This window comes from Symphodus melops (assembly GCF_947650265.1).
Source record: "Symphodus melops genome assembly, chromosome: 7".
NCBI classification, from domain to species: domain Eukaryota; kingdom Metazoa; phylum Chordata; class Actinopteri; order Labriformes; family Labridae; genus Symphodus; species Symphodus melops.
In genome coordinates, this window is record NC_136697.1 from 6,764,258 (window position 1) to 6,789,842 (window position 25,585).

At 40.8% G+C, this 25,585-nt stretch overlaps 1 protein-coding gene across 4 annotated transcripts in view; it reads right to left on the reverse strand.

The window, feature by feature from the left end:
* LOC306826470 (uncharacterized protein) overlaps positions 1-24,854 on the reverse strand; it is a 33,367-nt gene extending 8,513 nt beyond the window's left edge. For 2 of the 4 annotated variants that reach the window (XR_013779406.1, XM_079347830.1), the window contains exons 1-3: positions 24,694-24,854; positions 11,684-11,797; positions 10,897-10,956 (exon numbers count right to left, since the gene is read on the reverse strand). Coding sequence is in view for 1 of the 4 variants with exons in the window: in XM_079347830.1 (XP_079203956.1) it covers positions 10,897-10,956; positions 11,684-11,797; positions 24,694-24,700 (181 nt within the window). In the remaining 3 variants the exon portion in view is untranslated. Of the gene's footprint in view, positions 1-10,896; positions 10,957-11,683; positions 11,798-13,227; positions 13,288-23,853; positions 23,914-24,500; positions 24,615-24,693 lie in introns of those variants that run through there. The other 2 variants (XR_013779407.1, XR_013779408.1) reach the window with 2 other exon arrangements.
* Between the last annotated feature and the right edge of the window lie 731 nt (positions 24,855-25,585).

Here is a 25,585-nt window from a genome sequence, read left to right on the forward strand (position 1 = left end):
CAGGATAATATCCTCACAGTTCCTGTACTTACAGTTTGGTAATAACAATAAGGCCCAGATGATGGAGTCAGACAGTTCAGTGTGACTGAGTCTGTCTCTGTGATCACTGCTGGATTCACCGTCAGGTCAGGTTGACGGAGAGCTGAAAATATAAACCATGAATATGTTGTATGAAACTCAAACATAAGCTGCATGCTTAAACTCTTCAGTAGTACATCGATCTCAGCACAGTTAAGAACAATAAGAGATCACAGACTGACCTTCTGTGTGAATCCCATTAAAGACATCTGTTGGAAATACAGAGAGAAAGTAAGGTGACTACACACAATAATAAGTTAAAGAGTTCACACTTTCAAACTCATCCAAATATTTAATTATTTCAAACAGAGAATTATTAACTGAGACAAAAATAGATTTTATTTGTCACAACGTGCAGAACACACAAAACACAATCTCACCGACTCAAAGCTTTAGCACAGACATGATGATGTCATGAACGTCATGTTTCTATGTATTAATCTGCAGTGCTTTATAACAGTCCATGATAATAATGAATAAATCAATAAAGGTTTAACTTACACACGAAGAAGACAAACAGCAGACGTGCGGCCATGATGAAACTGAACACTGAGACTGTGCAGAGGATACTCGTGTGTCTGACTGTGAAGACTTTGTGGTTAATGACACCAAGTTCTTAAAATGTGACATCAGAACTATCACCAGAAATTATACTCACTGACAGAGAAACCACAGCTGAACATTTTAATCTCCCACATCGGAAACTATCATCTGTAGAAAGATGACATAGTGAATCTTCAGGTGTAAAACATTCACTTCATGAACACACTGAGCTTGTTCATAGTCTGCTGTATTAAAGTTTTTTTCCATTTTGCCTTTATTACTAAAACAGCTTACTGAATATTCACTAATTTGTCTCCTCAAACTGGATGTTTTCTTCTGCTTCTTCAAGTTTTCAGTCATTGTATGAATAATATTTTACATACAGATGTGATAGATTTGTGGTTTCCTCTTTCTCCTCGTTGTATTATAATGTGTTTAATACTCAAGTTCTTTTATTTTTTGCTCTAGTCTCCACAGTGGACAGCTGAGTAAAAGCTGTTTTAGGCTAACTGGAGGGGTTTCGATGGAATGGTTTAACATCGATTGATTCTCAGGAGTCCATGACCCATAGCTTGAGGGTCCACGGAATAATTCACAATAAAATTGTAAAAGTTTGGTTATCATTGAAAAAGCATGTTTATGAACTGGGACCTCTTGCACCAATAAAATCTATTAAAAGCTATTGTATCCAAGCCATTCTAGTTTTGTGCCGATAGATTAACTGACATTATTGTGACGTCTGTCACTTCATAGTGTGCAACACACAAGAAAAAAACTCAAAGTTAAAAAAACCAGCCAACATTTTCTCAAAGTTTATAAAATGAATAACTTGGAAAGTATAAATGCAGCCTACTTCTATGGTTGCAAAGTACTCCATAGTACATTAATACACTGCATTAATATATGATTATCAATGTTACGATAATGAGGGGGTCCTTGGAAAAATGTCTCACCTGAAAGGGATCCATGGTCTAAAAAAGAACCCCTGCTGTAGAGAACATTAAAAAGCCATACACTGCCACCCACTGGCCAGCTGTAGTAAGTGTATCAAACTCTTCAAACTCAAGATGATCATCACAAACTCATCATTGCTCTTGCTGATTTGTATTTAAAATGAGAGTGTCCATAGTGTCCAGAGTGTCCATGCAAATAGGGGCAGCAAACAAGACAAGGTAATTGAGTAAGTAAGTATTAAGTAATTGCATAAGTAATTATTAATTGTATTATAATGTGTTTAATATACTATTTTTATAGGTGTGTAAAAAGCTTTTCTCTGTTTAACGCAAAGCTCTGTTTTACTCTTACATGTGTGTGTCTGAGAGAGAGAGAGAGAGAGAGAGAGAGAGAGACATATACCCACTCTGAATTAATTCAGTTTTATATGAATTATGCAAACAGTAATACATTCTGTGCACAGTGTTTTTGCAGAAGTAAGCAAACAACAAGTCTAACAAGCGACTTTAACTGAAAGCAAACAATTAAGTAAAAGCAGGTTTGAACTTGTTTGTCTGAGACCTCAAAACGTTGGTGTCATTTTAAAGCTTGGTTGATTTGAATAGAAGACATGACAGAAGCTCAGGATTACTCTACATCAGGGGTCCCCAACCATCGGGCCATGAGCCGTTACTGGACATTGGGTTGTGATAGTATGTATTTTTATGGATTCATTCATCTTGATAAATTTGTGTATATATCTTTTAAATGTGTCAACCATGTGAGAGTAATTCTTTTAGGTTTGTGAAGATGTACTACATACATGTGTAAGATATCTTATTACAGTAGCAGCAGAGTTATATTTGGTTTGAAGCCAACGGTCTGTTGTTGTTTTCTGAGAGATTTAGCTTCACATAGATGTTTGACATTTGAGTCAAGGAGAGGAGTTCCTCATGCCTTATACAGAGTCAAGTATTTGTGGGATGTCTGTCTAGCAGAATATAAGGAACACTGTGAAGAAGGATACTTTGGCCAGTGACTACGGAGTCCTGGTCCACCACCACTATGACAGTGATTGTGAGATCCTGGTTCAGCAGCATGTCAGTGATTGTGAGATCCTGAGCAGCATGTCAGTAACTGCTAAGTTTCTGGTCATGAAGCGTGTTGTCAATTATTGTAAAGTCTCGGTCAAGCATGTCTGAATGATTGTCTGTGATGTAGTTATGTTATTTGACCATGGCTAAATAAATCTAAGATGATCCACAAGTCTGTCTGATAATGTCCTCCTCATTCATTCAACACAGATATAGAAACCCCCACCTTACATAAGGATTGCCATAAAGTGTGATATAATCCTTCCCACCGGCCGTCAGAAATATGCCAGCTGCTGTCTGGTCTGTCAAGACAAAATGATTGAATACCCCTCCTCTGCATCACATCAGTTAACTTTCCTCTTGTTGATACACTTTTAAACTGCACGTCAGTGTGGCTGTAGATGGCTGTACATCATGTCATTGCTGGCTGTTGCAGTCGTCCTCTCGGGGATGGTGTGGTAAAAATGGTACAAAGACCGCTGGAAAAAGAAAGAAAAACCAACTTCAGCATCTGTTTTATCTGGAAAATAATGATTACTCTTCTTGTTAGACTTCTTATTATATAAAGTTCTTATTGTTGCTTTTAAGAGATTCAGTCCTTTTCAGTCCCTCAGAACCTGAGACTGAAAAAGACACACCCAATGAGAAAATGTTCCCTATATTTTTATTAAAGCACACTCTGTCCATTAATTAGCTTAATTACCTTTTAGACACATTAGATCAGTTTTCTTCCAGACAGAGAAATTAATAATGTAGTTCTCCATATTACTTGACTGACATTGTTTAATTGTATTTATTTTTTCTTTATTCAGGGGTGTTGGGAGACAAGTCAACTTGAGATGGGGATGATGTAAGGTAAACCTAGAAACTGGATTGGAAAAGATTTGAGTTTTTTTTACATGCATTGAGGCAGTGAGGGAAATTTTTACACAGCTTTGTGGAAATAAGGTCAAGAGGACAGGTATAGAATTTCAGATGCTCGTTGGTGCTTTGCACTCCTGTGTCTTTCTTGAGAACAGAAATGTTATTGTGGGAAGTCCTTGTGACCGGTGCCCACGCACTGGTTCCTACAGCACCATATTGCTGGCTGGCAGCTCTTGGTGTCTTTGTCAGTGTCCTGCAAGTCTCATTTTCCTGGCACCTATTTTGTCACTCACCCTGGATACTCCAGTATTCAGAGTTGGCTTCAGAGCTAGCTTCAGAGTCCAGCATTCACTGCCATAAAGGAGAACAGATTCCACCGTTGCATAGAAGAAGCTGAGTTTGATTTGTGCCTTTCTCACTTTCAGATCTTGCTCTGTCGAGTTGATCCATGAGTCCAGGTACTTGAAGTCGTTGACTTCCTTCAGAGCAGTGCCTCCTCACAACCATGCTTGTGTCCCTGTTGTGTTATATATGTTAACCATTTTCCCCAGCCTTTAGTAAACTGTTCTTCCTTAATTTTCAACTTGTAGGTTTTCTTTTCCATCACAAGGATGTTGTCTATGATTGACAGCCACTGCCTGTGCCTTTGGTATGTCAGTCTTTAGCCAGTTCTTAGTGATGATTTTCTTTGCTGCTGCAAGTATCAAGTAGTAGTTGCTTGCATGTACAGTTCCTTCAAAGTGTCCCAGGTATAGAACAAGACAAGCAATACATTTAGCGAGTGAATGTTTAAGACGTTGAATTACTAATTTTGGTGAAAATAGTAATTTGGTCGAATTTAGGCTGCAAACGCCTCTTGTTTGTACTTGTGGCAAAGCTAGCACGGAACTAGCGATAAGCTAGCATAACATAGCCTAGGCCTAGTTGAATTTTCATTTCAGTTATCGCAACACGTGAGCTCACGGGGAATAGGCTTGTTAGTTGGTTGTGAAAAACATAAGAGAGAGCAGAAGAACAATGGCCGCATCAGTTAAAATAACAAGATTATTTGTTCCATCGCCAGGGGCGTCGTAGTGGTGGGAAAAGTAGGATTGACTATACAGGGCCCATGTGGGGAGGGGGCCCTTAATGGGCGAGAAATAAAACAATATTTTTATCAAGTTATTTTCCCTGAATTATAACGGCAATAAGATAAGTAAAATTGTATGAATAAAAAATGAAACAAATATTCAGAAAATGTGGAGTTTCTCTCAAAGGCCTCTCTCCCCTTCTTACTGCACAGAATGGTTTAGTCTGCCTCATACTTCTTCACTAGTTGATCTTTCTGTGGTCAGTGAGTCAAGAGTGAAATGAAGGATGTTAGAGGCTTAAGTGAACCCAGATGATAGAGGAATTCAGCCAAGAAAATTGTTTGGATCATGTTTGTGTTTTATGTGTAAATGTATTGGTACGGTTTCATATGAACTTTGTGAAATATTATATTGTGCAATATTTCTCACCTGTGCGCCGACGTGAGTGGCCGCACATTCAGTAGCTCCGTCCCTGTCGTACTTGTCTGATATGTTATTCGTTTGTTGTGGCTCTGTGCCAACTTCTACGTTTATAGTTTATATAGTACTATACTATATAGTTTTTATAGTACACCTTCAGTGTATAACTTTATGTATCCTATGGATACTTTTTCGTGTTTTCGTGGAAAGAGCAGCGGAAAACTTTCCTATTCACGGGAAACGCTGCTCTCGCTCCGGTCAGCGGGACAAGCCGGCATCGTTCACCCGATACCAGAGGAGCTGAGGCGGCGGTATAGAGGCTGTAGAGCCGGGGCTCTGGTAAGGGCTAAGCTAGCGGCTAAGCGATGGAGGTACAAGCCCTCGGTTCCGGTGATAGTTATGGGGAACGTAAACTGTCTAACCAACAAGACAGACGAGCTGGCTGCGCTTGTGAGGAACAATCGGACATTTAGAGAGTGCAGTTTAATGTGCCTCACAGAAACCTGGCTGACTCAAAACACCCCAGACGCTAACGTGGATCTACCGGGCTTCACTACAGTGAGAGCGGACAGAGACACGAAACGCAGCGGCAAACGGAAAGGAGGAGGACTCGTGCTGTTTATTAACAACAGATGGTGCCACCATGGACATGTTACTGTGAAGGAGGCAACGTGCAGCAAAGACATCGAGCTGCTGGCGGTAAGTCTCCGTCCTTACTACATGCCGAGGGAATTCTCTCACGCGATCGTGCTCTGCGTCTACGTTCCTCCCCGGGCACACGCCGAAACTGCGTGTGACGTCATCCACGCGACCACCGCAAGATTACAAACGCTGCACCCGGATGCTTTCATCGCCATCTCAGGGGACTTTAACCATGTTACTTTGAACTCCACACTACCGGACTTTCACCAGTTTGTAAGCTGTCCCACCAGGAAGAACAGGACAATAGACCTCCTGTATGCAAACGTGAAGGACGCCTACACTGCCACCCCGTTACCACCTCTGGGTAAGTCAGACCACAACCTGGTCCTACTCAAGCCACAGTACAAAACTATGATCCAGAGACAACCGGTAACAACACGCACCTTCAGAAAGTGGTCTCCCGAGGCAGAGGAGGCCCTCAGAGACTGTTTTGAGACCACTGACTGGAGTGCCCTACAAGAGACCCATGGTGATGACATTGAGGGGGTCACACACTGCACAACTGACTACATGAACTTCTGCATGGACGTTGTGGTTCCCACTAAAACTGTGCGCTGCTTCCCTGCAGCCAGTGCCTGTCCCCCCAGCACCCCTCTACACACCCCCTCCCCCCCTCCACACACCCCCTCCCCCCCTCTCACTCCTCCCCCCCCCAGCACCCCTCCTCCCCCCCCCAGCACCCCTCTACACACCTCCCCCCCCCCTCTCACTCCCCCCAACACCTCCACCAGAACAGATACAACCTCCAGTGACAATCCATCCCCCCTCCCCCCCACCATCACCAGAGACCAGGTGAGCAAGGAGCTGAAGAGACTCCGCCCCAGGAAGGCAGCAGGCCCAGACAAGGTGTGTCCCAGGATGCTAAAGGCCTGCTCTGCTGAGCTGGGGGAGCCACTTCAGCATATCTTCAACATGAGCCTGCGGCTCGGGAAGGTTCCTGTGCTCTGGAAGACCTCGTGCCTCACCCCTGTCCCCAAGAAGAAAAACCCCAGTGAGCCAGGCGACTTCAGACCAATCGCTCTGACATCCCACGTTATGAAGACCTTCGAACGGCTGCTGCTCCAACACCTCAGACCCCAGGTCCAACACACACAGGATCCCCTGCAGTTTGCATACCAGGCAAAGGTGGGCGTGGACGATGCCATCCTCTATCTTCTACACAGGGCTTACTCTCATCTGGACAAAGGGAGCAGCGTGATGAGAATCATGTTCTTTGATTTCTCAAGCGCTTTCGACACCATCCATCCCCTCCTACTGAGAGACAAGCTGACCGAGATGACGGTGGACTCGCACCTGGTGAGGTGGATCACGGACTACCTCACAGAGAGACCACAGTACGTCAGACTGAAGGACTGCACATCTGACACTGTGGTCAGCAGCACCGGAGCACCACAGGGGACCGTGCTCTCCCCCGTCCTGTTCACCCTGTACACCTCTGACTTCCAGTATAACTCTGAGCTCTGCCACATGCAGAAATACTCGGACGACACTGCGATAGTTGCTTGTGTCAGGGATGGACAGGAGGAGGAGTACAGGAGCCTGATCGAGGACTTTGTGACGTGGTGCAGTGCCAACCATCTGCAGCTTAACACCTCCAAGACCAAGGAGATGGTGGTGGACTTCCGAAGGAAGAAACCACATCTAGAACCTGTTTCCATCGGCGGGGTCGACGTGGAGGTGGTCAGGACCTACGGGTACCTGGGGCTGCAGCTGGATGACAAGCTGGACTGGTCGCCTAACATGGACACTACCTGCAGGAAGGGACAGAGCCGTCTGTACTTCCTGAGAAGGCTGGGGTCCTTCAACATCTGCAAAAAGCTGCTGCAGATGTTCTACCAGTCTGTGGTGTCCAGCGTCCTCTTCTACGCCGTGGTGTGCTGGGGAGGAAGCTGCAAGAAGAGGGACGCAGCACGCCTGGACAGACTGGTGAGGAGGGCCGGCTCTGTGGTGGGTACAGAGCTGGACTCACTGGTGACAGTGGTAGAGAGGAGGTCTCTGGACAAAATGCTCTCCATCATGGACAACACACACCACCCTCTGCACAGCACCTTCACCGGCCAGAGGAGCATGTTCAGCGAAAGACTGCTGTCACAGTCGTGCTCCACGGACAGACTCAAGAACTCTTTTGTCCCCCTGGCAACAAGGCTGTATAACAATTCACTGTCACGGCAGGGAAGAAGCGCACGGTGATCCCTGGAATCTTTTTTCACTTTTTTCTCACTCCTCATCTGCACTGCTGACCTCAGAGTCAGCCTCCAGTTGGACACTGTAATGCATATTGATAGTCACCTTACTGAGCACAGGTCACTTTAAAGATAATCACCCTAGTCATGTCTGGTTTCATCCTACTGTTGTGTTATGCTACATCTGTAAGGGTTGACATGATCACCCTAATTAGGTCAAGTTTCACTCTATTGTCTTCAACACTGAATGCTAATCTGCCCATCAATAGTTGGGTACTTAACGATAATTACCCTAAGCACTCCTGGTTTCACCATATTGTCTAGGTCACTTAATGCAAATCACTGCTCCTTTAAGTGGGTGAGCCAATTTACATTCCTGCATTGACTGTTTAACGACTGTACTCACACCTCTGGCATAAGCTCAAACACCTCTGTACATACACATGTAACTAGTTTCTAGAAGGTCAGCACTTTGTTTCTAAGGCTCTTTAACTGTTTACAGGTCTCTTTTAACCAACACATATTTTTCTCTCCTCACAGGTTATGTACATTATGCTATATTAGTTTTAAGTCTAACTGCTAATGCTAACTGCACAGGTTTAACATATAATTATATTTATTCTTAGTCACATAGGGGCTGCTAAATCTGTTTGGGGGATTTGTATACAGAGGGGAGGGGGGACAGCGGGTGTGTATTGTAACTAATGTCTTGTGTCCTGCCTGTCTGTATACTGCTACTGGATGCCTTGAATTTCCCTCGGGATCAATAAAGTATCTATCTATCTATCTATCTATCTATCTATCTATCTATCTATCTATCTATTTAGCGCCTTTCCCAGCGAGCTACAGTAACAGCTTTGACATCATCATATTTATAGTAAACTGTAAATTAATATATATCAATGTTGTTGCGCTAGCATTAAAACTAGCGAACTGCCTAAAAAACATAATTTTTAACGTCAGGTGAGACAAATGATTGGTAGAATAAAAGTAAACTCAAAACCGAGAAGAACTAATACAGCCTCATTTTAAAGTCTTGATGACAAGTGTGGCAGAATCTAATTCAGAGTTATTTTCGTTTACAGGTTATTATTAATACTAGAATAATTTTTAATTCAGTTATCTCTGCAATAAGATCACATTTAGACATTAAAAGCCTTTAGAACATTAATAAGTGAGTTAAAAAGTCAAACTCTGCCACTAGAAATCGTTCAAATGGATGAACAGTGCTTATGACAATGTTTAAATTATTTTAAAACTATGACGAAATATATATATATATGTATATGTTAAATCTTTTCCTGGGGCCTGGCATTCCTGGCGGCTCCCCTGCCCTTCGCTGACTGACTGTCTCAGAACTGCTTTGTTGGACTCTCTGATGTTAATGTCTCTTGTTCAAAGAGTTTGTTGTGCTGTCATCCAAAGTGCGAACCATAACTGTGCAGATAACTGTTTCTAAAGCCCTGTTGGTTTGAAAAAAATCTAACAAACTGTTGCATATAACCAGGATGGTTTTCAGCAGAGGAGCAAAAGGGGAGGGGAGACAGGTCTGTGTGGCAGCATGCCAAATGATATGCCCCGTACCATGGCTGTGGAACAAAATGGTCTCGGTGCGACGCACATTTTGCGGCGTTTCCATAGACTAATCCCGGGAAAGATTCCCAAATAACCGATCCGCAGCGTCCCACTTTTTGGGACCCTTTAGTTGGGGTGCCAAGAATGTGGAGCTGACCCGAAAAAGTGGAGCTAAACACTGCAGTTTGTTGATTGGTTGAAAGAATCGTCACTTCCCGTCTTACGTCGGCAAACAAAACCCCGCCGTGTTTAAACCATACAGAGCTGATTGTTTACGTCTGTATTTCTCCTCGCGGCACACAGCCTTCTCTGAAACAAAGCTTGATTGAGTTTTTGTAATAAAGAGTCATATGTCAGTGACAGAGGAGATGAACTGCTTGATGTCTTCCAGCATTGGTTTTGTTTGTGTAGCGTTTTTCTCCTTTGTTGAATTTATTAGTTAGCGGTTAGCTGTTAGCTGCTGTCATATGACGCTATTTACATAGCGGCTATCGTCATCCGGCTTACACACCGCCTACCAAATAGGGCACAGGTGGCTGTGGAAACGCAAACGGGATCGGGCTTAATTTGGCTTAACCAAACCGTACTGATCCGTACCGGACTGCTGTGTGGAAACAGGGCTATCAGCCCCCTTCACATTCAACTATAAATCCATCCCAATCCAAAAACAAACAGCTGTTTGAACATTTACAAACTCTGCAGAGAACAGTTATTGAACATGTTCTCACAGACACCATCTTCATGTCTCAGCACTGTGGTCTACCACGCTTGACTTTTGCTCAGTTTGAGCTGCAGCTCTTTGTGGTTATTGATGCACACGCTGACATTTGCCACAGAAAGTATTCTAATAAGCTCGCTGTAAAAGTGAACTCAAGTGTTTCCTTTTTTTTAAGTCCAAGCCAAAACGTGTGAAAGACACCTCAGGGACTGACCTGAACCTCAATAAAAAAAAGAAAAGAAATGAACATCTCAGCTGTGCATATGTCTCTTCAGCGGAGTCTTCAGTCATGTTTCACTAAAACCTTTACAGCTGGGTGCCTGTTAGAGCAGCCAATCAAACCTGACCATTGTTACTGATACTGACTCACACATTCATGTCATCAATGTTTCTTAAAGTGTTCTCCAAATGCAGCTACTGTATTGTATTAATTAAACTAAATGTAATTCTATTTGTATGAATACAATATGTTTTCAATGTGTCTGACTGAAGTAGTAGCTCTTACAAGTAGATATTCAAATAACATTTTTAATCCTTTAATATGGATTTATGGATGTGTCTCAGTGGTAGAGTCGGTCATCTTTCAACCTAGAAGGTCAGGGGTTCGATCCCCAGCTCCTGCTGCCAATTCTGTACTTTGGCACAACTTAACCCCAAGTTTCTCCCACTGGTAATACTTTTTTGTCAAAGTGATCTTCAGTCATACAATGTCCTACCTGTGGTTGTGATGAGTGACGGTGTCCTCTGGGTCCTTCTGGACTCTTTCTCTCTGGTACCTGCAGCAGAAGAGGCTAGAGTGAGGTCAGCATCAATCTGCATGACAACACGGGACATTTCAGGTTTTCTATGGATTTCCAGCACAGAAAAACCTTCTCTGTAGTTGCAGTTGGAAGAGACTATAAAACTGTGATGATTTTGTTAGAGCTTTCATTGAATCAATTCTCTCTTGTTTTCTCTTGGGTCATGGTTTGGTTACCAGACCTAAACAAAGAAATAAAAAAATACAGCTCTGAATCAGAACTTTATTGTTGACAGCTGCAGCATAAAGCAAGCTCTATTTTCCAAGACTGTTCTCCCCCTTAAAGAGTTTCAGCTTCTTCCCTCCAGCTGTCGGCTTGTTGATCAGTTGGTAGAGATGGTCGTTTCTGAAGTGGAAGGTTGGAGGTTTGATCCCCAGCTCCTGCAGCTTCAGGTTTTCTATGGATTTCTATGGATATCTATCAGTCTTCACTGATAGATATGTGTGCATGCTGCAGGTATGGGTGTAAGAAATCCTCACTGATAGATATGTGTGCATGCTGCAGGTCTGGGTGTAAGAAGTCCTCACTGATAGGCTGATGTGTCCTTAGGCAAGACACTTAACCCCAAGTTGCTAAACAAGCTCAAGTCATTTTAACATTACACATATTTAAATATAAAAGAAAAACTGAAAGAGTAAAGCTTTACAGCTTCATATTTCAGTCTCTTAAAGTAAAAAAAAGATTCTGACTTCCTTTGACTCACCAGCTCTTCTTTTGATCCGGAGAATAACTTTAACAATCACAGTGACGACCACAGTGGATCCACAACCAGCGAAAACCCAGACAAACGTCCATATCCACGATTCTACAGTCAGACCTAAGTGCACAGCCAAAACACTTTTACAACAAGAACAGAGAAACATTTTATTCATGTAGTGAACATTAAAACCTAGCCTTGTCTTTGTTCAAAGAAGAAGCCTTGACTCTGTAAGTGGCCTGCTTTCGAGGAGTATTGTTGTTATTAACCATTATGTGTGCATGCTGCAGGTCTGGGTGTTAGAAGTCCTCACTGATAGATATGTGTGCATGCTGCAGGTCTGGGTGTAAGAAGTCCTCACTGATAGATATGTGTGCATGCTGCAGGTCTGGGTGTAAGAAGTCCTCCCTGATAGATATGCGTGCATGCTGCAGGTCTGGTTGTAAGAAGTCCTCCCTGATAGATATGTGTGCATGCTGCAGGTCTGGGTGTAAGAAGTCCTCACTGATAGATATATGTGCATGTTGCAGGTCTGGTTGTAAGAAGTCCTCCCTGATAGATATGTGTGCATGCTGCAGGTCCTCACAAAGGTCCTCATCTTCTTTCTCGAGATGAAATGTATAAAACAAAACCGTCCCCTGCTGTCTCTGTGCCGTCTGTGAACACTTCTGCTCCCTGCACCTGTTTGTTCTGTTACACTACTCATTTGTTTTTATTTTGTATATTTGTATAATAATTATTACCATGTTGTTGATGTGAGTGAGCTAACAAGCTAACCAACTTGGCCATATATCACTCTCTACTCCTCAGCCATTGACCCATCAGATTCTCATCACTCTGCAATCCTTTACCTGCTATGTGTCTGCACCTGGGTTCAACCAGAACCTGTGACACAAGCAGCTGAATATAAAACATTAACATGCAAGTGAAGCTATACTGTAGATGGTTGCTTTGTTGTTAAAATAATCTAATGGATCTTTTGCACAGTTTCAGGATTCATCTGCTCTCGGCCTGGTTTGAACACAATTGATGCCTTCAGGCTTTCAGGTTACTTGAATTATTCAACCTCGAGTGTAAAACACTCTTTAAAGCAGTCACATAATCCCAGACAGCAGGGACTCTTTCTTCACAAACACTTACCTACATGTCCATCACCCATATCAAGTTAAGCAATAAATAACCATCAACTGTCCGAGTTGTCTCGTGCTTAAACAGACATTTAGGTTAAATGCAAAATTAAACATGTCACCTGGTTTCACTGGTGTAGAGTGGGAAAAGGTGGGGCCATCCTTGTTACTTGCTGGACCAACAGTCCAACCTTGTTAATATAAAACAGATAATTTCAAACTAATCAGAATGAAAAAAAATTATTTTAACTTCATAAGTAATGTCACATGTAAAATATTTTATTTGATTATCTGATGTTTGTTTTAAAGGTGTCACCATTGTGGAAGCAGGAGAGCTACTTGTATGTAGAGCTGGTGGATGAAGTCAAATAGAGTTAGTTATACTTGTTTGTAAAAGTGATGTTGAATCATATAATGTTTAACCTGTGGTTGTGATAAATGATGGTGTCCTCTGGGTCCTTCTGGACTCTTTCTCTTCAGTACCTGCAGCAGAAGAGGTCAGAGTGATGTCAAACTTTATTTGGATTTCCAGCACAAAGAAAACCTCTCTTCTTTTTGTCTTTAGTCATAGTTTGGGGACCTGACTGTTTAAAATAAAAACACTCTAATACTAAACTGACTGCCTGATTCAAGTTTAACCCGGACTGTTATTTTACCATAATCCACCTGAAGCCCAGCGACTCTGCATCTCTCTCTTTCTCTCTTATACATAAGTGTATATATATATAATCTGTGAATGTTTGCTGAAACACTGGAATAAACTCAAATGAAGTGTTGCCCTGTTATGACTCTTGCTCCTGTTTGTTTTTTTCATTTTATATACTTTATTACAGGGTATGAAATACCTGGTGGCATTCGGGGGTCCCCCCTCCAACATGGGGCTTTTTTTTCTTTTTCTTTTTTAATTGTGAGTGGGCAGGAGTTTAATATTTTTCACAAACAGGTTATGGAGGATCTGGGATCTACAGCGTTTGTAGTAGTGTGCTTTGTATTCAAAGACCAGCGGACATCGCACTTTCATTTCATCATCATTGCAGAGTATAAAGTCAAATATAGGTGATTCTTTATGAATCCCCGAGAGGGAAATTCTGGTTTGCACTGTGTTATTTTAAAGACATGTTTCTCAAATACACAGGCCTGAATCACACACATGCACTGATTCTTTTTTTCTCATAATCCATCTGTAGCCCAGTGAATCTTCATTGTCTATTATCTCTATACTGTCTTCCTCTGGGAAAGATGATATCACCATGAAAAGGAATCAACCTTCCTCTCATAACTGTTAATAACTTTGTTGCTACCCAAACGTGTATTTATCTTAATTCTCTCCATCCTGATTATTGTCATTGAAGCTCAATGACAATCTGACAGCTCCCGCTGTGTGGGACTTGTTTAAAGGGTGACTGTCTGAATGTCTAAAATATATTTTAACAGGAGTCTGAAGTTTGAAGGAAATGTGGCACCAAAAGGTTGATGTGACAGTGTTTGTAAATGACTGTAAAAGAGTAGTAGCACTACTCTACAACACACTGACGTATCCAATATACTCACCTTGATCAGCAGGTGATGTTTTAATAGAAACTGAGGTTGTCAAAGTGCTGACACTCTCCTTGTTTGGGTTTGTAACACCTGAAAATAACATAAAATGTTTTTTTTCATGACATTTACACCACAGGACTTTTCTTCTGCTGATCCAGCAAGAAGACAGATTTACTTACTTTCAACAGTGACAGAGGAATAAACACTGTGTGAAGATCGAACATTTCTGTCTCCAGTGTAAAAACATTTCACTTTGACCTCAGCAGGTGAACTCTGATGATCCATCATCAGCAGTTCACTTCCTGTCAGATTCTGCAGACAGGATAATATCCTCTCAGTTCCTGCACTTAAAGTTTGGTAATAACACTGAGTCATAGATGATGGAGTCAGACAGTTCAGTGTGACTGAGTCTGTCTCTGTGATCACTGTTGGATTCACCGTCAGGTCAGGTTTAGGAAGAGCTGAAAATATGAGCATATATATTGTAAAAATATTAAATTAAATACATATATTTACAACTGCCTAAAACCTGTCTGTTTCTGGCTGATTACATAACAAAACTATATTAATATTTACAACTCTACTGTTACTCACTGTGTATGCTGATGGAGACTGTGTCACTGTGTGGAGATGGAAGATTTCTGTCTCCAATCTGAACAGTGTAAAAACATTTCACTTTGACCTCAGCAGGTGAACTCTGATGATCCATCTTCAGCAGTTCACTTCCTGTCAGAGTCTGCAGACAGGATAATATCCTCACAGTTCCTGTACTTAAAGATTGGTAATAACACTGAGCCATAGATGATGGAGTCAGACAGTTCAGTGTGACTGAGTCTCTCTCTGTGATCACTGCTGGAGTCACCGTCAGTTTCGGTGGAAGAAAAGCTGAAAATATAAACCATGAATATGTTGTATGAAACTCAAACATAATCTGCATGCTTAAACTCTTCAGTAGTACATCGATCTCAGCACAGTTAAGAACAATAAGAGATCACAGACTGACCTTCTGTTTTAATCCCATTAAAGACATCTGTTGGAAATACAGAGAGAAAGTAAGGTGACTACACACAATAATAAGTTAAAGAGTTCACACTTTCAAACTCATCCAAATATTTAATTATTTCAAACAGAGAATTATTAACTGAGAGAAAAATAGATTTTATTTGTCACAACGTGCAGAACACACAAAACACAATCTCACCGACTCAAAGTTTAAGCACAGACATGATGATGTCATCAACGTCATGTTTCTATGTATTAATCTGCAGTGCTTTATAACAGTCCATGATAATAATGAATAAATCAATAAAGGTTTAACTTACACACAAAGAAGACAAACAGCAGACGTGCGGCCATGATGAAGCTGAACACTGAGACTGTGCAGAGGATACTCGTGTGTCTGACTGTGAGGACTTTGTGGTCAATGAGACCAAGTTCTTAAAATGTGACACCAGAACTCTCACCAGAAATTATACTCACTGACAGAGAAACCACAGCTGAACATTTAAATCTCCCATATCAGAAACTATCATCTGTAGAAAGAAGACATAGTGAATCTTCAGGTGTAAAACATTCACTTCATGAACACACTGAGCTTGTTTGTAGTCTGCTGTATTAAAGTTTTTTTCATTTTGCCTTTATTACTAAAACAGCTTACTGAATATTCACTAATTTGTCTCCTCAAACTGGATGTTTTCTTCTGCTTCTTCAAGTTTTCAGTCATTGTATGAATAATATTTTACATACAGATGTGATAGATTTGTGGCTTCCTCTTTCTCCTCGTTGTATTATAATGTGTTTAATACTCTAGTTCTTTTATTTTTTGCTCTTGTCTCCACAGTGGACAGCTGAGTAAAAGCTGTTCTAGGCTAACTGGAGGGGTTTCGATGGAATGGTTTAACATCGATTGATTCTCAGGAGTCCATGACCCATAGTTTGAGGGTCCGCGCAATAATTCACAATAAAATTGTAAAAGTTTGGTTATCATTGAAAAAGCATGTTTATGAACTGGGACCTCTTGCACCAATAAAATCTATTAGAACCTCTTGTATCCAAGCCATTTTAGTTTTGTGCCGATAGATTAACTGACATGATTGTGACGTCGGTCACTTCATAGTGTGCAACGCACAAGAAATAAACTCAAAGTTAAAAAAACACCTCGGAGCCAACATTTTCTCAAAGTTTATAAAATGAATAACTTGGAAAGTATAAATGCAGCCTACTTCTATGGTTGCAAAGTACTCCATAGTATTTTAATACACTGCATTAATATATGATTATCCATGTTACGATAATGAGGGGGGTCCTTGGAAAAATGTCTCACCTGAAAGGGATCCATGGTCTAAAAAAGAACCCCTGCTGTAGAAGACATTAAAAAGCCATAAACTGCCACCCACTGGCCAGCTGTAGTAAGTGTATCAGACGGTCTTCAAAATCAAGATGACCATCACAAACTCATCATTGCTCCTGCTGATTTGTATTTAAAATGAGAGTGTCCATAGTGTCCAGAGTGTCCATGCAAATAGGGGCAGCAAACAAGACAAGGTAATTGAGTAAGTAAGTATTAAGTAATTGCATAAGTAATCATTAATTGTATTATAATGTGTTTAATATACTATTTTTATAGGTGTGTAAAAAGCTTTTCTCTGTTTAATGCAAAGCTCTGTTTTACTCTTACATGATTGGTTTATATACTGACATCCTGTTAGATATCAGGTGCAAAAACAGAAAGACAAAGTTGTAGATATCTGTATCTATATCTTAGCTGAATTAAGAGCTTAGTTTGTTGTTCCAGGTGTGTGTGTGTGTGTGTGTGTGTGTGTGTGTGTGTGTGTGTGTGTGTGTGTGTGTGTGTGTGTGTGTGTGAGAGAGAGAGAGAGAGAGAGAGAGACATATACCCACTCTGAATTAATTCAGTTTTATATGAATAAAGCAAACAGTAATACATTCTGTGCACAGTGTTTTTGCCGAAGTAAGCAAACAACAAGTCTAACAAGCGAACATGTTTGTCTGAGACCTCAAAACGTTGGTGTCATTTTAAAGCTTGGTTGATTTGAATAGAAGACATGACAGAAGCTCAGGATTACTCTACATCAGGGGTCCCCAACCATCGGGCCATGAGCCGTTACTGGACATTGGGTTGTGATAGTATGTATTTTTATGGATTAATTCATCTTGATTAATTCGTGTATATATTTTTTAAATGTGTCAACCATGTGAGAGTAATTCTTTTAGGTTTGTGAAGATGTACTACATACATGTGTAAGAGATCTTATTACAGTAGCAGCAGAGTTATATTTGGTTTGAAGCCAACGGTCTGTTGTTGTTTTCTGAGAGATTTAGCTTCACATAGATGTTTGACATTTGAGTCAAGGAGAGGAGTTCCTCATGCCTTATACAGAGTCAAGTATTTGTGGGATGTCTGTCTAGCAGAATATAAGGAACACTGTGAAGAAGGATACTTTGGCCAGTGACTACGGAGTCCTGGTCCACCACCACTATGACAGTGATTGTGAGATCCTGGTTCAGCAGCATGTCAGTGATTGTGAGATCCTGAGCAGCATGTCAGTAACTGCTAAGTTTCTGGTCATGAAGCGTGTTGTCAATTATTGTAAAGTCTCGGTCAAGCATGTCTGAATGATTGTCTGTGATGTAGTTATGTTATTTGACCATGGCTAAATAAATCTAAGATAATCCACAAGTCTGTTTGATAATGTCCTCCTCATTCATTCAACACAGATATAGAAACCCCCACCTTACATAAGGATTGCCATAAAGTGTGATATAATCCTTCCCACCGGCCGTCAGAAATATGACAGCTGCTGTCTGGTCTGTCAAGACAAAATGATTGAATACCCCTCCTCTGCATCACATCAGTTAACTTTCCTCTTGTTGATACACTTTTAAACTGCACGTCAGTGTGGCTGTAGATGGCTGTACATCATGTCATTGCTGGCTGTTGCAGTCGTCCTCTCGGAGATGGTGTGGTACAAATGGTACAAAGACCGCTGGAAAAAGAAAGAAAAACCAACTTCAACATCTGTTTTATCTGGAAAATAATGATTACTCTTCTTGTTAGACTTCTTATTATATAAAGTTCTTATTGTTGCTTTTAAGAGATTCAGTCCTTTTCAGTCCCTCAGAACCTGAGACTGAAGAAGACACACCCAATGAGAAAATGTTCCCTATATTTTTATTACAGCACACTCTGTCCATTAATTAGCTTAATTACCTTTTAGACACATTAGATCAGTTTTCTTCCAGACAGAGAAATTAATAATGTTGTTCTCCATATTACTTGACTGACATTATTTAATTGTATTTATTTTTTCTTTATTCAGGTGTGTTGGGAGACAAGTCAACTTGAGATGGGGATGATGTAAGGTAAACCTAGAAACTGGATTGGAGAAGATTTGAGGTTTGTTTTACATGCATTGAGGCAGTGAGGGAAACTTTTACACAGCTTTGTGGAAATAAGGTCAAGAGGACAGGTATAGAATTTCAGATAGTCATTGGTGCTTTGCACTCCTGTGTCTTTCTTGAGAACATCCAGAAATGTTATTGTGGGAAGTCCTTGTGACCGGTGCCCATGCACTGGTTCCTACAGCACCATATTGCTGGCTGGCAGCTCTTGGTGTCTTTGTCAGTGTCCTGCAAGTCTCATTTTCCTGGCACCTATTTTGTCACTCACCCTGGATACTCCAGTATACAGAGTCTCGTTGATTACATGTGAGCTCTTGCTGATGTTCAGCACTACACGTAGTAGGTGTAGCCCCCATCTAAAGCCTTCTGCAGAGTTGGCTTCAGAGTCCAGCATTCACTGCCATAAAGGAGAACATATTCTACCGTTGCATAGAAGAAGCTGAGTTTGATTTGTGCCTTTCTCACTTTCAGATCTTGCTCTGTCGAGTTGATCCATGAGTCCAGGTACTTGAAGTCGTTGACTTCCTTCAGAGCAGTGCCTCCTCACAACCATGCTTGTGTCCCTGTTTTGTTATATATGTTAACCATTTTCCCCAGCCTTTAGAAAACTGTTCTTCCTTAATTTTCAACTTCTAGGTTATCTTTTCCATCACAAGGATGTTGTCTATGATTGACAGCCACAGCCTGTGCTTTGGTATGTCAGTCTTTAGCCAGTTCTTCGTGATGGTTTTCTTTGCTGCAGAATCTTGATCAAGTATTAGTTGCTTGCATGTACAGTTCCTTCCAAGTGTCCCAGGTATAGAACAAGACAAGTTCAAGGGATTACATAACCCAGCACCTTACAGAGAGCCGAATGAACATAATACCAGAAAGACTTTATCTTGGGGCAATACCAAAAAATGTGAGCATGGTTCGAATCCATGTTGTTGCACATTCTCCATTAGTTGCTTGCATGTACAGTTTGGTACTTGCAAGCATGGTTGTTGTACTTTCATTTGTTTACTTTTATTCTTTGGAGTGATGAAGCATCGAATGAGGTTTCTCCAAATGAATTCTCTCCATATCTGTGATTGTGTAGTGGTTTGAGTAATTTTCCACAAACTATACCAAACAGTCTCTGGGATCTCCTCACTCAGCTCGCTTTCCCATTTAGCGTTGATATTAGGAGTTGGACTTGAGTAAAAAATTGTAACTAATTAACTCAGGGCTTTCTAATTAATTAATTGAAATTAGTCGCATTTTCAGTGCATCACAATATTTGCCCTCAAAAGCAACAGTTCTCAGTCTAAATGGATTTTGGTGGATGAATAAATGCAATGCATTCAATTATACTTGCTTTTTATTCATAAAGCTGTTGGAACTTGTTTGAAATAGTTTATCTGCAGAGCAGCTTGAAAGTTGGATCACATGTTGGTATCTGTCGCACATTTTCTAACCCCTTATCTTCTACCATAAATAGTGGTCTACAGTCCAGAGCAATCAATTTAGCAAGGGAATTTTTAAGACGTTGAATTACTAATTTTGGTGAAAATAGTAATTTGGTTTAGTTTAGGCTGCAAACGCCTCTTGTTTGTACTTGTGGCGAAGCTAGCACGGAACTAGCGATAAGCTAGCATAACATAGCCTAGGCCTAGTTGAATTTTCATTTCAGTTATCACAACACGTGAGCTCACGGGGAATAGGCTTGTTAGTTGGTTGTAAAAAACATAAGAGAGAGCAGAAGAACAATGGCTGCATCAGTTAAAATAACAAGATTATTTGTTCCATCGCCAGGGGCGTCGTAGTGGTGGGAAAAGTAGGATTGACTATACAGGGCCTATGTGGGGAGGAGGCCCTTAATGGGCGAGAAATAAAACAATATTTTTATCAAGTTATTTTCCTTGAATTATGACGGCATTAAGATAACTAAAATTGTATGAATAAAAAATGAAACAAATATTCAGAAAATGTGGAGTTTCTCTCAAAGGCCTCTCTCCCCTTCTTACTGCACAGAATGGTTTAGTCTGCCCCATAATTCTTCACTAGTTGATCTTTCTGTGGTCAGTGAGTCAAGAGTGAAATGAAGGATGTTAGAGGCTTAAGTTAAACCAGATGATAGAGGAATTCAGCCAAGAATATTGTTTGGATCATGTTTGTGTTTTATGTGTAAATGTATTCGTACGGTTTCATATGAACTTTGTGAAATATTACATTGTGCAATATTTAGCGCCTTTCCCAGCGAGCTACAGTAACAGCTTTGACATGATCATATTTATTGCAAACTGTAAATTAATATACTGTATATCAATGTTGTTGCGCTAGCATTAAAACTAGTGAACTGGCTAAAAAACATAATTTTTAACGTCAGGTGAGACAAATGATTAGTAGAATAAAAGTAAACTCAAAACCGAGAAGAACTAATACAGCCTCATTTTAAAGTCTTGATGACAAGTGTGGCATAATCTAATTCAGAGTTATTTTTGTTTACAGGTTATTATTAATACTAGAAGAATTTTTAATTCAGTAATCTCTGCAATAAGATCACATTTAGACATTAAAAGCCTTTAGAACATTAATAAGTGAGTTAAAAAGTCAAACTCTGCCACTAGAAATCGTTCAAATGGATGAACAGTGCTTATGACAATGTTTAAATTATTTTAAAACTATGACGAAATATATATATATATATATATGTATATGTTAAATCTTTTCCTGTGGCCCGACCTTCCTGGCGGCTCCCCTGCCCTTCGCTGACTGACTGTCTCAGAACTGCTTTGTTGGACTCTCTGATGTTAATGTCTCTTCTTCAAAGAGTTTGTTGTGCTGTCATCCAAAGTGCGAACCTTAAATGTGCAGATAACTGTTTCTAAAGCCCTGTTGGTTTGAAAAAAATCAAACAAACTGTTGCATATAACCGTGAGGGTTTTCAGCAGAGGAGCAAAAGGGGAGGGGAGACAGGTCTGTGTGGCAGCATGCCAAATAATATGCCCCGAACCATGGCTGTGGAACAAAATGGGATGGATATTTGTTAATTCCATTCACCACCAGCCTAAATGGCTAATAACTCTACAATGACACCCGTAGTAAAAGTGAAATTTTACCCGCAATTGGTGGGTTGGCCGGTGTTAATTTAAAGCCCTGGTTGTATCTATGTATATACATATATAAGCATATTTTCTCAGAGGATGGGTCTTCTGAGTGTCCCAAAGGTCAAAAAGAAGACAATTGATGAAAAGGTTGAAGCTAGCAGTTTTTATTTCTGTAAAGTTTTCCAGGTGAACACTGTGATAGTTTACTTCCTGTCTTAGATTCGGTCTCAATATGCATATTTATATATTTCCACCGAAGGGTCCGGCTCGGTTTGTCTTGGTGCGACACATTTTGTGGCGTTTCCATAGACTAATCCCTGGAAAGATTCCCAAATAACCGATCCGTACTGTCCCACTTTTTGGGACCCTTCAGTTGGGGAGAATGTGGAGCTGACCCGAAAAGGTGGAGCTAAACACTGCAGTTTGTTGATTGGTTGAAAGAATCGTCACTTCCCGTGTTACGTCGGCAAACAAAACCCCGCCGTGTTTAAACCATACAGAGCTGATTGTTTACGTCTGTATTTCTCCTCGCGGCACACAGCCTTCTCTGAAACAAAGCTTGATTGAGTTTTTGTAATAAAGAGTCATATGTCAGTGACAGAGGAGATGAACTGCTGGATGTCTTCCATTGTTGGTTTTGTTTGTGTAGCGTTTTTCTCCTTTGTTGAATTTATTAGTTAGCGGTTAGCTGTTAGCTGCTGTCATATGACGCTATTTACATAGCGGCTATCGTCATCCGGCTTACACACCGCCTACCAAATAGGGCACAGGTGGCTGTGGAAATGCAAACGGGATCGCGCTTAATCGAACCAAACTGTACTGATCCGTACCTGCTGTGTGGAAAACAGGGCAATACAGACGTAAACAAGCAGCTTGAATTTCCCTTGGGATCAATAAAGTATCTATCTATCTATCTATCTATCTATCTATCTATCTATCTATCTATCTATCTATCTAGCCATCCATCCATCCATCCATCCATCCATCCATCCATCCATAAGCCCCCTTCACATTCAACTTTAAATCCATCTCAATCCAAATTTGAACATTTACTAACTCCGTAGAGAACAGTTATTGAACATGTTCTCACAGACACCATCTTCACGTCTCAGCGCTGTGGTCAACCACGCTTGACTTTTGCTCAGTTTGAGCTGCAGCTCTTTGTGGTTATTGATGCACACGCTGACATTTGCCACAGAAAGTATTCTAATAAGCTCGCTGTAAAAGTGAACTCAAGTGTTTCCTTTTTTTTAAGTCCAAGCCAAAACGTGTGAAAGACACCTCAGGGACTGACCTGAACCTCAATAAAAAAAAAAAAGAAATGAACATCTCAGCTGTGCATATGTCTCTTCAGCGGAGTCTTCAGTCATGTTTCACTAAAACCTTTACAGCTGGGTGCCTGTTAGAGCAGCCAATCAAACCTGACCATTGTTACTGATACTGACTCACACATTCATGTCATCAATGTTTCTTAAAGTGTTCTCCAAATGCAGCTTCTGTATTGTATTAATTAAACTAAATGTAATTCTATTTGTATGTATACAATATGTTTTCAATGTGTCTGACTGAAGTAGTAGCTCTTACAAGTAGATATTCAAAGTAGATTTTTAATCCTTTAATATGGATTTATGGGACAACTGTGTCTCAGTGGTAGCATTGGTCATCTCTCAACCTAGAAGGTCAGAGGTTCAATCCCCAGCTCCTGCAGCCAGTTGTACTTTGGCACAACTTCACCCCAAATTTCTCCCACTGATAATTCTTTTTTGTCAAAGTGATCTTCAATCATACTGTGGCAAGCTGCGTGGAACGAGAGCTGGTCTCATTCACTGCACACTGGCCCAAGCAGGTGTTTTTATTTAGACAGAACTCAACAACCACACCACACTGCCAACAGCAGGACGTGATGAACAGCAAAACCCCAAACACTCATGGTTTAACCAAAAGTCCCGAACACCCATAATGCTTTGCAGCATCCAGTCCCCGCGATTGGCTCTACGATCGCTACAATACAATGTCCTACCTGTGGTTGTGATGAGTGATGTTGTCCTCTGGGTAATTCTGGACTCTTTCTCTCTGGTACCTGCAGCAGAAGAGATTAGAGTGATGTCATTATCAATCTGCATGATAACATGGGACATTTCAGGTTTTCTATGGATTTCCAGCACAGAAAAACCTTCTCTGTAGTTGCAGTTGGAAGGGACTATAAAACTGTGATGATTTTGTTAGAGCTTTCATTGAATCAATTCTCTCTTGTTTTTTCTTGGGTCATGGTTTGGTTACCAGACCTAAACAAAGAAATAAAAAAAATACAGCTCTGAATCAGAACTTTATTGTTGACAGCTGCAGCGTAAAGCAAGCTCTATTTTCCAAGACTGTTCTCCCCCTTAAAGAGTTTCAGCTTCTTCCCTCCAGCTGTCGGCTTGTTGATCGGTTGGTAGAGATGGTCGTTTCTGAAGTGGAAGGTTGGAGGTTTGATCCCAAGCTCCTGCAGCTACATGGCTGATGTGTCCTTAGGCAAGACACTTAACCCCAAGTTGCTAAACAAGCTCAAGTCATTTTAACATTACACATATTTAAATATAAAAGAAAGACTGAACGAGTAAAGCTTTACAGTTTCATATTTCAGTCTCTTAAATTAAAAAAAGATTCTGACTTCCTTCGACTCACCAGCTCTTCTTTTGATCCGGAGAATAACTTTAACAATCACAGTGACGACCACAGTAGATCCACAACCAGCGAAAACCCAGACAAACGTCCATATCCACGATTCTACAGTCAGACCTAAGTGCACAGCCAAAACACTTTTACAACAAGAAAAGAGAAACATTTTATTCATGTAGTGATATTAATATTGGTCTACCTTTCATTTCATCCTCAGGTGCCGTCGCTATATCTGTATCTTAAAAGCACACAAAACAATGTCAACATTAAAACCTAGCCTTGTCTTTGTTCAAAGAAGAAGCCTTGACTCTGTAAGTGGCCTGCTTTCAAGGAGTATTGTTGTTATTAACCATTATGTGTGCATGCTGCAGGTCTGTTTGTAAGAAGTCCTCACTGATAGATATGTGTGCATGCTGCAGGTCTGGTTGTAAGAAGTCCTCACTGATAGATATGTGTGCATGCTGCAGGTCTGTTTGTAAGAAGTCCTCACTGATAGATATGTGTGCATGCTGCAGGTCTGGGTGTAAGAAGTCCTCACTGATAGATATGTGTGCATGCTGCAGGTCCTCACAAAGGTCCTCATCTTCTTTCTCCAAATGAAATTTATAAAACAAAACCGTCCCCTGCTGTCTCTGTGCTGTCTGTGAACACTTCTGCTCCCTGCACTTGTTTGTTCTGTTACACTACTCATTTGTTTTTATTTTGTATATTTGTATAATAATTATTACCATGTTGTTCATGTGAGTGAGTTCAAAACTAACAAGCCAACTAACTTGGCCATGGATCACTCTCTACGTGTCTCTATGTGTCTGCACCTGGGTTCAACCAGAACCTGTGACACAAGCAGCTGAGCATAAAACATTAACATGCAAGTGAAGCTATACTGTAGATGGTAGCTTTCAAATGTGTTTCTCTTTCTGTTAAAATAATCTAATGGATCTTTTGCACAGTTTCAGGATTACAACTGCCTCTGCTCTGTAGGAAATTACATAGACTTCCTGAAGCCACCAAATGGTCTGAAAGAATAGAGGTGCGAGAGAGTCACAGGAGGGCATCCTCTTTCTCAGACAACACCATACAAATGTAAATGT